General features: G+C 43.3%; 1 protein-coding gene across 5 annotated transcripts in view; it reads right to left on the reverse strand.

Moving 5' to 3' along the window:
• Positions 1–8,065: 8,065 nt before the first annotated feature.
• The window catches only part of pax7a (paired box 7a), a 46,253-nt gene continuing 38,259 nt past the window's right edge, over positions 8,066–16,059 (reverse strand). For 4 of the 5 annotated variants that reach the window (XM_069535411.1, XM_069535399.1, XM_069535406.1 and 1 more), the window contains exons 8-9: positions 12,050–12,299; positions 8,066–10,862 (exon numbers count right to left, since the gene is read on the reverse strand). In XM_069535411.1, the coding sequence (XP_069391512.1) occupies positions 10,747–10,862; positions 12,050–12,299 (366 nt within the window). In that variant the 3' untranslated portion in view covers positions 8,066–10,746. Of the gene's footprint in view, positions 10,863–12,041; positions 12,300–16,059 lie in introns of those variants that run through there. The other variant, XM_069535417.1, reaches the window with a different exon arrangement.

Raw genomic sequence — 16,059 nt, forward strand, 5'->3', positions numbered from 1 at the left:
TCCTGGCATAATACTTATCCAGCATATTTTAGTTACGTTAAGTAACAGAAATTATATTATGTATTTCAGAATTAGACTTTTATCCTCTCAATATAATCTTCAAAACATGTCGCATGTTGAAACCACTTTGAAACCAGCGTCGGTGTCTGTTCTCTCTCAGTGACCGAGCAGCGTCTCATTCAGCTTGAACGTCAGTTACTTTACTGAAAGTGCAAATAGATCTTTTTGCTTTGAGACGGAAGCTTATTTTCTGACTGAAGTTTAATCTTGGGCAAAATATACAAAACAAACACATGCTACAAATCTATCACAATTATTAAAAGGTATAAAATACAATTATAGCAACACTAATTAGAATATTATGTTTTATTGCATGCACTGTAATGAAATGGTTAGCGGTTAGTTCGCCTCACAGTAAGAAGGTTCCTGGTTTGAATCACAAGGTTTTTGAATTGACCATCGGTGTGACTGTGAATGGTTGCTGTGCGTTGGCCCTGTGATATGCTGGCGATCTGCCGCTTGCTTAATATCAGCTTGTACTGGCTAAAGCACCTCCGCAACCTGGTGGTACAGTATTAGATGTTTTACTGAACCTGATTTCAAATGAGAGTTTTAAGATTTAAGGTTCTACATGAGTTTTTATTCTTTATAAATCAGTGGCAGCAAGAAAGTGGTTAAACAGGGAAAGTAGATTTTCAATGTTTACGTCGTATCTCTTATAAATGGTCAGTTGATCTTTTAATTGTTTTTATTAGCATTTTTTTTATTAGGATCTGACTATTACAGACTTTCAATTTGCCTGCAGTGAATGATAAAATGCCACACCGTGAGTTTTCTTTATTTCTGTTTGTCATCTGGTGGGTGTTGTTGGTTTAGGGGTCGGGGCAGCGGGGAGTTGAGAGACGCCGCAGGCTTCACGCTGAGCTCCCCGGTGCTGCCCCCTCTCATCTACGAGAAGAGTCTCTCCTCCCCTGCTAAGTTTGCAAAGTCCAATTTTCAGCTAATACGGAGGTCGCAGCAGCAGGCGCACAGGGCGTAGTAGGACATAATGGCTATGGGATTGTAAATATTGGTTTTAGGGAGACACAATTGGAGGGCAAGCGGAGAGAAATTTCCATAGAGTATGTGCTAGCCCCATTGGAGGCCCCGGTGCAGCAGAATAGATTTTCCATTCTAGTGTGTCACATTAGATTTTCGGAGGTGCTCAGTGGCAGGTACATGTCATTAGTAACACTTTAGCACAGTAATGAACCTTTTTATTTATCCGGTGCTTCTCTCATGAATGAATAAGGAGCCGCTCCCCGACTGTGCCCAGCCGTGAGGAGCAGACAGGGGAGGCAGAGGGGGAGAGAGGGAGAAAGGGAAAGAGAGAGAGAGAGAGAGAGATGGGAGAGAGAGGTGGGGGTGTGGGGGCTGGAGCAATATGAAGGCAAAAGGGGAACGTGGAGCCCTGGGGACTGCTGAGGAGGGTTAAATGATCATTATAGTGACACTCACATGCACACACATATGTGTCAGTGAGCAAAAGAGCAAAGCACACATACATGCACACAACACACACACACACGCACAAACGCATACATGCACACTCCCCCACCACCTCTGCTCCCTGGGGTCCTGATCTGACACTCTATTTACACACACATTTACACAGTCTACTCCCTCCTTTATAAAGCTGACAGGTACTTAAGCGGTACATTACTCCGAGGAGCTCAAGCCTCACGGCGGTGTAACCAAACTGTCCATTCACCGTCGGCCTTGTCTCAGTGCTCATTCAATAATGGCCCCTGAGAAATGCACCAGTAATGAGGCGTTGTAGCCGAGCAGGCGGGCCGGTGAGTCCGGCGCTGAGCACCAGGACACTTTTAATACGGTCCAGGCTCATTGGTGGAGGGGGGAAATGTGTCGGAGTCTGTGAGAGACACCAGGAGCTTCAGATGTGTTTCAGTCTAATGGGACATCAGCTCTCCAGACCTGCTGATGGTAGAGTTGACACATGTCTACGTCTGTTAGTGTCTCTATTTCTTCAGAAATCAACTGCATCAGAAATCAATCAACAGTGCTATGGAGCTGAGACAAATTTTAACATAAACAGATGTGGGATGTAGCTGTTACTGTCATGAAGTACTTTCATGTATCTGTACTTTACTGAAGCACATTTTTTATTTGAGGAACTTTTCACTTTTACTCCAATGCATATATCAACAAATCTCTGTGCTTCTCTCCATTACATTTTTACAATGAAATGCGTTTCATGTTCACATGTAATATTTATTAGAGCAATCAATAGCGATAGGGGATGGGAGCTGCGGCAGCATCACTGCTGAAGAAACACCTGAAACTAGAGCAACACTCAGTCGAGTGCATATACCTCCGCCAAGACCCACCAGTGTCCTTAAATTCAATCAAGCTGCAGCAAATTGTACACTCATAAATATCAATGTGATTGATTTTTTTTCCTTATCTGTGAAAACGTCAAAAACTTCAGATTTCGCAATGTTAAAGAAAGTGATAACATCCTGGATCCACCCCTGATCCGGATCCTAACAAAACTTTAAAGGGTTCGTCCCTGACTGATACCACATCCCTCCACCAAGTTTCATGGAAATCTGTTAATTTTTTTTGTCTGTACTTTTGCTTACAAACACACAAACAATCGGACAGGGGGTGAAAACAGAAGAGGTAGTAATTTACAATAAAGATGAAATGGACGGTTGCATTGGGGAACAGGCTACACTCAACAAGTACTTTTACTTTTAATACTTTAATTAAAAGCAACTTACTTACTCAAGTAGAAAAGTTAATGTGGTACTTTTACTTGCAAGCAATGTTTGAGTACTTCCTGCACCACCGAACATCAATCAACCAACCAATCAGCGCGTATCTGTTTTAGGTCAGTGAACCAATAACATACAGGTGGCAGACCTCCATCTTAGAGCGCCTCCTCCTCTGCTCCTCTCACATCTCAGCCCAGTGCAGTGAAGCGGTTAGAGTGGCAATAGCTGGTGTGGTCAGGGCCCCATGTCACCCCTCGCATCCTCAGTGTTCATTTCCCTTTCATCTTGAGTGTGAAATCGCTGCCGGTGCAGCACTGACCTCAGCATTAAGAGGTCAACTATTGAAATCTGATGTGCGCCTCTCTGGCTGAGGGACTTCAACAGATGGAGGGAAAGAGAGGGAAGGTAAGAACTGGACGGGGAAAGAACCATCTTATAACAAGATGTGTGTTACTGGGCTGTCTTAAAAAAATCACTTTCTAATAAAAAGTTAAAGAATCTGTCAGAAGAGTGAGAATTACAATTTTGCACCAACCCTAACCCTAAATCATATGGGGGAAAAAATCTATCTTAAAGGAAATAGAAAATAAGAATAAACATGACAGATAATGTTAAATTTAATACTTCTGAGGGGCGGTGAACTCATCAGAAACATTCCTGTGTGAGGCTTCACCTGACTGCTGTGAACTGCAGAGAGCATGTGATCATGAATTTGAATATCACCATTACAATTTGTGTCCATTTATTCTAGGTCATGTTCAATATCTGGACTCAGCGTTCGTATGTGTTTTCATTTTCAAATCACTCCCACTCATGTAAATAGATGCTTGGTTTCTCAATTTCTGTGCTGCAAACATTATGTGCAAACATTCCTCCCAGTCGAGGGCAGACATAGCTCTGAGTCGAGAAACTCTGAAAACTTCAAACTTTGCGGCTTTTGGCAGCTCACTGCAAAATACTTGCCAGAACGTCGAACCTCCGTGTGTTTCAAACATAAGGTTCTGCATTTAAAGTCAATTCGACACCTCATCCCAGTATGAATCCCCTCCGAAAGCGTATGTGATATGAAGAGTCAGAGAAGTTTGAGTTCTTGTCTCATATTTCCCATCGGCTACACTTTCATCCCTCTCTCTGTAGTAGACCACCCCTAGCAACCCTGCCCAAATAAGGTGTTCTGCCTTCAGTGCTCTCCTCTCTGAAGAATCTGAGGAGTTCAGAATCTGCCGAAACTTTGGATCTCAAACACAAACATCTTTTATTCAAAGGGTGTCTGTAATCACAAATAAATAGCATTTCTGGCGATGAGCACAAGGCACAAGAGAGAGAGAGGGGAGCCTATCTCAGGAGCAGATAACTAGTAGATATGATTCCTTAGATAAGGAGCAGTAATTTGGCTTTTAGAGATAGCTCTGGGGGCTGCTGTGCTGAGCTGCGCTGATTTACTGTGTGTATGGGAGGCTGTTTTTTTTCCCACATTTTTATCTCTCCTGTTGAAGAGCTTTTCATCTCTGATGATTTTCCCTCTTTTTTATGTATTTCCCCCAGAAGGTGAGATCACAAACCCACAGAAGGCAGAGTGGCATGTTTTAAAGCGATGGACAAAATACAAATATTTGAAAATGTATTTCATGGTAATTATGTCAGGTTTCATGGCCTTGGCACAGTACTGAGGCACAGCCTGGATGCCTTAATTTGTATAGAAATTGTAATCATTTGTTCATTTCAAGGTGAAAATTGCATTTTTTAATTTAAATTGTATCCTGCGTGATAGGCTATTATCTAGAAAAATTGTCTCTGTGTATGGCGGTCTATGCCCTGCCGTCACGCCTGTTTAGAGCCCACTTCTCCTGAGAAAGGGCTTATATATGAATCTCCTGACTGAATGCACCCAGCTTGTTCTTCACTTAGGGCCGCCACTGCACTCATTTCCATTTTTGTTATTAATATTAATTAGTTTGAGAGCACAGCTCAGATTTTAAATGTAAATCAAGCTTGGCTTCACAGTGATTTTTATCTTACTCAGATTTCTTAGATTTATAACTTTACTTTTTTTTTTAATCTCCTTTAGTTTTTTTAAATCTGCTTTGAGGGAGGTGTGTGCATTGGGGTGAGTCTTTGTGTAAGGACGTGTATTTGCAATACCAAACAAAAGAGCGGACACTTTTCTCATAAACTAAATGTAAACGAATCAAATACAATATAGGTAAAAAGATTTTTACAATTGTGAGTTTCTGCTAAATCAGACGACTTTAAGCTACGACAATACCTTATTTGAGCTCCTACTTATTACTTATACATGACAGATTGTCTAATACATGAGGGGGGTAACCATGAAATTCAAAATACCTCAAATGTTCTGAAAATATGATTTTCTCCCTATGCAAAACACACCGTTGGGAAGAAGATATATGCACAGCAAGCTGTGCGTCTGTGTCAGTGGGATCCTTGAGGTGACGAGCACAAAGCTGAGGCTCAGGTACACGGCGTATGCTGGCATAATTACAGGATTTGGGGGATTATTATACTGTAAGTGCTTTCATGGCGACAGCTGGGAGCTTTTTACTCCCTGTGACACATAATCTCAAAGAATAAAACCAAGACCCCCAGAGCATCTCTTAATCATTTCTTAGCATACCTGCACACGGCTCTGAACTCACTTTCTGAAGACAGATTTGTAAAATTAGAATATGATTATCATATCGGGTATAAATCATTCTAAAGTCATGTTTTCAAACACATTTTCTTCAAATGTTTTGGCCTATTTTTCTCCGCTGAAGGCCCTCACTGGCTGTTTGTGTTCTACACTCTTCTTCTTCTTCCTCTTCTTCTTCACGGGTTTCCTGCTCTTCAGCAGCCAGTTATTTATCACAGCATGCAGGTTGAAGAGCCTGGTCCTAAATTAGATCTGAATCACAGCTCCTATTCCATGGCTCAGATTGAAAGTGAGTATGACCAGGCTGAGGTTGGGACTTCTTTATCACTGCCTCCTGAGCGATAGGGCCTCCTGGTCTCTACAGCGAGGCTCAGGAGTTTCATTTCCATCCCTGTGATCTAAACAAACCCATTACCGCCAGCCATTTATGCACAGGGGCAGTACGCAAGCCCCGGGCCTGAGGACACAGCCCAAAGCTAAGCTACCATGGCACAGAGCCACCTCCAATGGCCGCGTGTCCATATAGAGAGGGGAGAGGAAGAACGGAGCACTCGGGCCCCTGCACTTTATCTAAACCACTCCAGAGAGGCGAGTGGAATCGGCTCTTGTGGGCTCTGTTTATCCCCTGCTCCTGTAGTCAATCAATTAGGGGATCAAAGCGGGAGATGAGCGAAGTGTCATAAAGCTCTCCCACACAACACCGCCTGAGCTGCCACCTTGTCCAGTCTGAGTGACAGCAAACCAGAGGGAGACAAAACTGCCGGGCTGGCACCTCAGGAGACGAGCTGGAGCAAAGGGGACAACCATGGCACATGCCAGGGTCTAATCTGGACAACCAGAACACAAACTTTTAGAGGAATATATCAGGGATGACACATGGCAGGCAAAAAGCCACCTCACAATGTATATTATTAAAAAATGTTGAGGGGATCCACTGAAACCCGTCTGTCTCCTCGGATTGACAGAAAGTATGCTTTGGAATCAATTAAATAATTTACTCCTGCCTCACAGAAATACTTCTGCAGAGCCCACTCTGCAAAACACACATTGTTTTAAATGTGTTTTTTAATCAGAATTTTTCTATATGAGCCTTGAGGATTTAACATTGTGATAAAACTGCAGTTTAGTTATTTTGAATACATCCAAAGTGAATACTAAATATTTGGCATCTGTTCATGCTTGTCCTCAAATATCTTTTCAATATGAATGATAGTTACCTCATAATAAAATAGTCTGATAGAAGTTTATCCAGATCAGTACTTACTTTATTGAGCTTCAAATTTATCTCCTTATACAATTTGATGTAAACAATGTTAATAAATAGTGATTAATGATGCCTTTCATTCGTTCCATTTAATTTTTAATAAAGAATTGGTTGTTATTTTGTAATATATAAAATGTAAACACATCTCTCGTGGTATAACTGAGCCTGATTAAGTGTTGACAGTGTGTGTCTGCAGTGATCAGACACTTCCAACATGTTTGAAATGTGTTTAAAATCAGTCAGCAGAGTGAACATGCCTCTGACGTGCCCGACATACCTCCAGCAGTGCTGAGGGTGAAAACCTGAATGAGCTCCAGTGTAAATAAAGCACAACCGATGCCTCCATACCACACCGGTTAGTTCCCCTGCATACATGCCATACCACAGAGACGTGCAGACAACATTCCACTGGCCAGCAGGAGCAGAGGGAGAGAGGAGAGCGCTGCTGGTCAGTGAGCATGAATGAGTGACTTCCTACAGCTGCAAACAGAAACACACAGACACACTCACACTGTGTGTCTGTGAGTCTGGGACGTCTGAGCTTTCATCACTCCTTAATCACATCACCACCACTGGAACAGACACTGCTGGCTCCACTGATGTATGTGAACACATGGAGGACATGCAAATATGAGAAACTGCATGTGCATTTAGTTAACTATATGCATATGTATGTTACTATTATTATTATTCACTTTAAATGTGAGCAAATACTATGACAGGAGGCGCAGAGAGAGAGTTCAGGTACAATCTCCTTACAAACCACTTTTCAATTCTCAATATGAACACGTTTTTATCTGGATCTGCACCAAATTGCTCAAACTATCATCTTTTTTTCCATCAAGATTCATGAATTATTCTTTGAGAAATTAATATAAATATGGAAAAGTTAAATGCAAGTGGGAAAAAAAAACTGGATTTACCCCCTTATCCGGATCAGCCCCAAAATGTTATTGGCTATTTCCTTACCCACACCGCATCCTTCCACCAAGTTTTTTGGTAATTTTCTCTTAGTGTAGCAGTGTTAGGGTTTTAGTTTTTGTGTGATCCGGCTAACTAACAGACGGACAAACAAAACAAAAACATCACCTCCATGGTGGAGGTAAAAATCCGTAGTTTTCCACAGCCCAGGTAGAACTCTGTAGGCCCAAAACTCATCTATGTTCAATTCATAATGACGTTAAATGAAAAAGAACAAAGTGTACGATTTGAGAAGCTGGAAAATTTGCTTAATTGATGATTTTAATGGTTCTTGAGAACATCAGAATAGCTGTAAATTATTGTCCTGTGGGTTCATACACACATTTATAGTAGTAGATATTGAAAGTGTTAAAAAAAACCACACTGTATAAAGAAAGGAGACAAATGGCAGAAATTTTGGATCTTTAATTGATAACAGTTACGCCAGTGTTACAGTAAACACACCAACAGGCTGAAGGTAGTAAATACCAATACAAGTTTCCCACTACTCTAATACTTCATACAGCAGAATAAATTATACCATGATAATATATACACATGCGGAACAGAAAGAAGGAGTAAAGCAAAGCACAGATGTCAGAAAGGAACTAAAAAGGTTAAGGGTCAAACAGACGGGAGGGGGATAAGGAGTTGAATGCTTTTAAATATCCAAATGTGTTAGAAATGGGTTTGATACACTAAAGACAATTCTAAAATTCTTCCTTTTTAAAATATACACATGAGTGAGGCGTCTAAGTGGAGCAGCCGGAAACTGCTGCGGTTCAGTGCAGATTCGACGTGACTTTGACTTTTCCTCCGTGAAGTCTCATTGGTCCACAAATCAAACAAGACTCGGCTCAGTTTCCCCTCAGAGCAGAGGGGCGACTCCGCCGGCTTCGTCATCACTGGTCCCCCCCCCCCCCACCCCCCACACCGACAGGCTCAGGAGTTCAGGTGTGTTAGGTTCAGGGTCCAGTCGAGTCCAGTCTGCACCAATAATCAGTCTGTGGTCATGAACACCCTCAAAACGCTCTGACGTGCGAAGACGTTCATCCGGCCACTTTTTCAAATATACAGCGGTCCTGTGGTCCAGGGAGTGTTTCAGTCCGATCCCCTTTTATACAATTTTTAATTTTTTTTTTCATGGAATTTATATTTTACTAAATTTATACAAATTCATTCTCACCTGGGCCCAAAAATCAACCAACAAACAAAACTTTTGGTCAAAACAGCTAAAAACCAATTAAATACAAGTAAAAGAAACTCATAATGAAAAGCCAACTCAAACAATAATACTTCCACAGATCCCTTGCTCACCTACCACTCCACATAGTGTTGTTTTAGTATAAAACATACTCTTTATAAACAAACAATACACAATCTGCTCCAGCTACTGTACAGGTTTCAGTTTTTAGAAGGTGACCAAGGACCTAATTCTGTCTCGAGATGAAGTTAACAAACATCATCAATATCGCACTGATGTCGATGAAAGACAAATAATAATACATCTCAAGGGAACAGCAGGTCCTGCATTGTGTCAAGTCAACTATGAGTGCTACACAAACGTCTCATATTCACTATTCTTTAAGGTTTTTTTTCTTCTTTTTGTACATTTCAGAGAGGAAGTCAAAGTGGGGGATTGGACGTGGGGGGGTGGGGGGTGCGGAGGGGGATGGGGGCAATCATTGCTGTTACCTGTGCCCTTTCACAACTGACTGGATTATATGATTTTCCAGCATGCATGTGAATGGCACAGCTTGTGTGCTTTTTAATCTCATAACAGAGAGCGCTGGAATGCTCATAGTATGTTTTTAAATGGAGCCTGAGGAATGTCTGGAAAAAGGAATGATTATTTAGTCTGAGAGTGGAAAAATGACTGAAGGTGCATTTACAGAATGTGCTAAATACTCCACACACAAAAAAACAGAATCCTGGCTGGCGATGGGAAGGGTCACTGTGAATTAGTGTCGACGCTATATTTGTGTGATTTAATCTGCTTTACACTGTTTAAGTCACACAGATTCCCTGGTAGAGGAGGATTTGGGAGGAGCAGAGGGGGGAATCGAGTTAGCCCTCCTTGGCAAGGTCCATATTTCTAAACAAAATACATTAATTTCCCCAATCCTGTTTTTGCAAACAATGCTCGCCTCCCCACGGACCATGGCTAAGGATGGGATGGAGGTTAGAAGGGGAAAACTATTGGCCGACAAAACGCCGATTGAATTCCCTGCAGAATCCATCCAGCCAGACTTCCCACAGAGTGGCCAAGTTCTTTAGGAATGTCAAGACGAATATGAAAGTGGGAAGGTCAAATCGCTCATGAGCGTTAGAGCTCAGGGAGCAGGCAGAGGAGCAGCAGCTTGGAAAACAATCATCCTCTCTGGTGTGACTGTGCCGACACGCAAACATGCACACGCAACAGACACGCAACTCCCAAATGGTTTCAGTCATCCACTGTGTTTTTACAGACCGACATCTAACAGAGAAAAGAGATACGAGTGGAATCAAAGAACAACGTAAATCACATTAACCATAATCATATAACAGCAACAATAATCTTAACAATATCAAAAAGGAACGAGAATAAGAGTCACTTAAATGATATTGGCTTTGTTAACTACTATGAACAGCTAGGTCAGAGTACATGTTGTTGATGGCTCGAAATGTGTGTTGGGCTGCAGCCATGACAAAGGGGAAACCGGCCCAAGGCAGCCGACCATTCTTGGGTCGTCTGGGGTCCTGTCTGGCCCCGCAAAACAAAACCGGGTTCGGGGAAGGGGTGTGAGAACAAGGAGCAGTTAGGGGTGCCCAAAGATTTGAGGAGAGCAGGTGCAGAGCCGCCTGGTGGTTGACGATGGTGTGAAAAGTTTTAGTTCCATCACTCCTTGATGATCCTTCTCACACCCACAAGCGTCACTTTTCGCTGATAACACTGCATGGCTGCGTGTGTGTGCCCGTGCGCTGATGTCATGGCCTGGGCTGCAGATCGAGCAGCGGAGAGGTGAGCTGGAGTTGGGAGTCCAGACTTGATGGAGCATGGAGGAGGGTGGCAGAGGGTGGAGGAGAGAGGTCCGGGGTGCGTCCCGAGGGCCTCAGTAGGCCTGTCCCGTCTCCACCTGCAGGAGTCCCAGCACGGCCGAGTGGTCTCCGAGTTTCATCCTCCTCTGGGTGGACAAGCTCACGTTCTTGGCTAGGTAGTCAACAGCAGCTACACAGGAAAAACAATAAGACAAGAAAACACACACGTTAGACAGGTGGTAGATTCCTGAGACATACACTGTATATCCAATTCTCTCCCATTTCATTCCTGTGATCAAGGCTGAAATAAGTTGTGGCAGAAGCTGGTGAGTCAAATGAAAAAACAATTCTCAGAGAGAGTGAAAGATAACAACTCCTCCCCAGTCCCTTGTCTGAGGTTGGCACGTCGCTGGCACGGAGCATGTGCATCCTGGTAAAGTCTCCATGCTGTCACTCACACGGGTCCCTGTGTGTGTTCTATGTGCCAGTCTTCATTACACTTGGCATCTCTGATTTCATGCCCTCCACACTCCACATGGCCGATCATTTTCATCCCCCGACAGCAGCTCTCTCCTCTCTCCTCCATTCATTACCCATCTACTGTGCTCAATCACCATCTTAATTAACCTCACATCAGCTCACATCCGCACTGCCATCAGTTTCGTGCTGCTGACAAAAACACACAGAAATGTGACGGACTGGCGCGCGCTCACGTGCGTCTGCAAGACAAGCGCAGGAAGAAAGAAAAAAAAAAGAAAACCAGCAGATGCACAATGCAAACAGATCTGCACTCGAACCTGCACATAAATACAAACAAATGTTGGCCTGCTGACGCTGGCTGACTTGCTGGGGAAGTGTGCTTCATTTTACTTCTTATGAATGGCTGTGACAGCATCAGTCAATTATGCTAATCTAATAAAGCAAACTCTTTCCTGCCCTGAGGGTATGTGTGTGTGTGTGTGTGTGTGTGTGTGTGTGTGTGTGTGTGTGTGTGTGTGTGTGTGTGTGTGTGTGTGATGGAGATGAGAGAGAGGGAAAGAGAGAGGTGGACAAGAGGACACCGTGGCCCCTGAGGGTGTGCCGTTCTTTGAAGTGGCCCTCTCCTCTTTCCCATCCAAGTGGAGTGGGGTGTGACTAAGGCAGCTCTCTGGGAGTATGGTGGTGGTGGGATGAGAGAGAGGGGGGGTCTTTATCAAGAGCACGTGTCTGCCTCAACCAACCAGGGTGCAAAGGTCAGGAGGTTCTCTTGCCTGGGTATCACTTCAGAGGCTTTTTTAAATGTTGTCAAAAGGAGGGTGCAGAAACAAATGACCTGCTCTGGTTCATCTCACCCACAGTCTCTCTCAGTATGTAATGCTCATGCAGAGGTTCACTTACTCTGGCCATACTGGCTGTACTGGTAGCCCGCGGTGACGGGGTCCACGCTGTAGCTGGTGGCACTGTAGGTGGGGGGGCAGTATGACTGGGAGGAGGACAGGCTGTCCACACCCTTGATGGTGTCGGAGCGCTGGCTGCAGCTGGCCGAGATGGGGATGGAGCCGTCCAGGCTGCTGTGCAGGGGGGAAATGGAAAAGTCGTGCTGGGACTGGGAGGGTACGGCGCTGGGGTTACTCAGGATGCTCATCACCTGGGGGGTAAGGGGGGAACAGAGGATGTTATACATTTGGAAAATTGAGGATCAAAGAATTGACAGAGTTGAGGGAAAGTACTTTTTTTCCCCTGGAAATAAAGTGCCATCCCAGCACTTCATGGTAAAGATGGCGATAGAAATATACAATTTCAAGTTTGAAATAGGGAAAGGGAAAAACTTCCCCATCTCTTTTTTTTTTTCTTGAGAGCAGGGGAAAGGATACATGGAGGGTGATGAGGTTAAAAAAAGGAGAAAGGGAACAAGAGAGACTGTTTCCATTAGTTGGCGGTGCCAGTAAGTGTTCTGCTCTGGGACAGAAGGGTCCCAGGGTGATAATAGACCCACCATCCGTGCCAGACAGCCCCTGTCCTGGAGCCTGAGGCCTGAGCCCGAGCCTACAGCACAACAAGCACCAAGGGAGTCCCTAATCCCTCGCCCCTAGCCTACCCATCTCATGAATAGTAATGGAGTTGGAACTGGTAAATGATCCCCTCAGATCCACACACAAAGTAGGCTCCACAAACATTACTGAGGGGCCCGCTGATACTGCAAGTTGGGGCTCGCCGGAATATTACAGTGTGTATATTATTCATAGTGCATAAAAGCTTCCAATTCAATATTCTAGATTACTGTAATAGCATGTGACATTCGTCAGAAGAAGGTCTCAAAATATGTTAAAATGGAAGAGATTACCTCTGGTGCTACTCCAGTCTGAAGAGGCCCAGAACACTGTGAAGAATTTTGTTTTCTTATGCTGTGAGTTCCTTTAAGTGAAAAAGGGAAAGTGGCGAGAGTGTGTGTGTGAGAGAGAGTGAGAGTGTGTGTGTGTGTGTGTGTGTGTGTGTGTGTGTGTGTGTGTGTGTGTGAAAGAGGGGGTGGTAAGAAGGGAATTGTCCCACACATGCTTCCCTCCTATTGCAGGGAGCCTTCCTTTCAACATCAGGTTCATGTTGAGTTTCGCTATGCTGCACTGGCCTTTGGCCCTTTGGCTGCTAAACCAATTAGCCCATCATGGAGGTGGTTACACAGGGGTGATACACATGCAGACATATGTTTGCACGCATGCACACACACATTTACAACACAACCATATAGGCAACGCGAGCCAAACAGTCCACAAAGGATGCACGAAGCCAGGAATATCCCACAGAGGGAAAATTAACCATATTCTGCAAATTAATCATATCTTTACAAAAAGGCCTCCCAGGAAATCTGCAGCACTCGAAGCACATCAGAAGCATAAAGGCTGGTTAGTCATTTCCACATGTTAATTCTATCAGTATGGAAAACCCCCATCGTCCCCTCCACATCTGTGGACAGAGCATGTGACATGTATCCATAAGAGGGAGATTCATGGCCCTCTTCATGCTGGACACATGTGATGCTCCCTTCCATATGGAGCCAAGCTGCACACTGCGAGGAAGATGAGGACTAGTATATGTGATGGCTGAGAGCGAAGGTAGGGGGGAGCTCTTCATATGTCCAGAGAGCGACAGCTGGAGGGCATGAGTCCATTTTAGTCATTGGTTTAATTGAAGCTTGATTACATCGCTTCCTTGTGAAATAGAAGAGCCAACAAACGGCTCGATTATTATAATTCATGCTCATGAAAGTTCTTCAAAAGAAAATGACTCCTTATCATCGACATTGTTGCAGTTTTGCTATTTTAGCGAATTAGGATGGATCGACCTCTTTAGAGCCTGTCAAGTTTGTCATCTGCGAGGATGTAGTTACCCTTCACTCGTCCTCCCCAAAAAGAAGAGGACCATCCTGATTATAACTTTTACTGGAGGAGAAAAAGGTACAAGCTCCTCTCTAGTAATAAGGTTTTCATTAGTCCGAATTTTTTACTAATACAGCAAAATAAAAATCTTTCAGGTGCCAGGTTGAGTCACTTCGGCCTCTAAACACGACTCAAAACTGTGTGATGAGTTCTATCCACATGTCTTGTGTTATCCATGGACAAAGACCATATGTTTTCAGCCCTGTCTGTTTATTGGTGGGTTTGTTTGTATGTAAAAAAGATTATGCAAAAACTGCTGGACGGATTGCCATGAAACTCGTCAGTAGAATGCAGCATGGGTCAGAAATGAACCCATCAAATTTTGGTGCAGGTCCAGAAGTTACATTGTGTAATAGGGCGTTTTTCATTATTTTCATTGATACCTCCAATGATTATTCATGAATCTTGATGGGAAAGAAAATTAGAAATATTTAGGGGACTGATATTTATGAGTGTGTGAAATTTAGTGCAGATCCAAATTAATAATTCAGATCTGGCGAACTTAAATGTGGTTTCATATCTGTCGGGCCTTGGCAGAGGTGTGAACTCTACTTAACGCTATTCTAGTTGCTACTTTGATGTCCCCATAAAGACCTTTAAGCTCACATCCAAGTGTTAAATGATACTTAGTCACAAACGGTCATAAAAAAACATTAGCAGCTGGATACCGTCATTTATTTCTGTCGCTATGTGTAAAACAAAACTTTATAGATATTAAATTCTGGCATAAAGTGTAATGTTCCTTGTGGCGTTGACTCAAAATCCCTCTCAAACTCCTACTCAGTGTATTTACTCTCACCGAGGAATAAAAAGCTTTTTTTCAGTTTATACAAAGCAAGAGAAGATGATGTGATTTTCCGATTGTACTTTGTTGATGTTGTTTCTCTGAATCTGTGGCATTCAATGACTCAAAATAGAAATGACATGTTGTATGAAACCAGGTAGTTTAACCAGGACTTGTTGAGTTTGAATTCAAAAGGTAAAATAAGACACCTTTATTCACAATATTTCTCCTAACATACTCTTGCGGAAAATACTTCTTCCTTTCCTTGTCTATCTCGACTTCCCTCCATCCCCCTCCCCTCTCCCCCCACCTCTCTCTCTCTCTCCCCTTGCATACAGCGTCCTCAGCAGCCCAGAGTTCGTTTGTTGTTCGACGTTGTGTGAGTGCTGGTTTGGGAGATAATGTGAGCCAGGACCTAGTTTAAAGGACAATGCTCCAGGGCGTTCCCTGCCTCTCTCTCCCTCTCTCTCATACACAGACACACACACACACACACTCCCCTCACCCTCACCCTCTCCTCCTCTGCTGCCTCTCTACAGATAGATTACTTTATAAATAATAATAAAAAAGTAATTAATTCTCTCAACTTCTGAGCCTCCAGCCTGTGGCGAAGTGAATGGGGAAGTGTAAATTGATACAATGTGCATCCTTTCAGATAAATAAATAGTACATTTGAGACACAAAAAGGGTCTCTTTCATACCTCCCTAATTTCTTCAACAGTCAAATTACATTTTTTTTTTGTCGATACGAATGTTTGACGAGTTGTTGGATTTCTTTCCAGAATAAAACAATGTGAAGGAGACAGAAACACTGCGAGTGAAACAAGGAGACACACAAACAAAAAGACAGGGAGAGAGGCAAGTGAAGAAAGAAAATGCAGACGTGCCAGAACTATTTTATCATTAGCAGTTTGTGATGTCCCTGGAACAATTAATGTGCGTCTATGTCTGTGTGGACTTACAAAGTGTCCCTCAAAAATCATATTGCAACTGCATGTCAAGTTTGTGGCGATAACAACTGAGCACATAGACTTTTGTGTTGGACAAAAACAGCGCAAATACACAAATGTAAGGGGAGGAAATGGAGCGGGCGAAAATATGAGAGCCTATAGAAAGAGGGCGAGGGGGGCAGAGGAGAGAAGAGAAAGTGATATAGAGTGAGAGGAAAAGTGGAGGCTTTGGGAAGTACA

Source organism: Paralichthys olivaceus, chromosome 2 (assembly GCF_024713975.1).
Source record: "Paralichthys olivaceus isolate ysfri-2021 chromosome 2, ASM2471397v2, whole genome shotgun sequence".
In the NCBI taxonomy this organism is placed as follows: Eukaryota; Metazoa; Chordata; class Actinopteri; order Pleuronectiformes; family Paralichthyidae; genus Paralichthys; species Paralichthys olivaceus.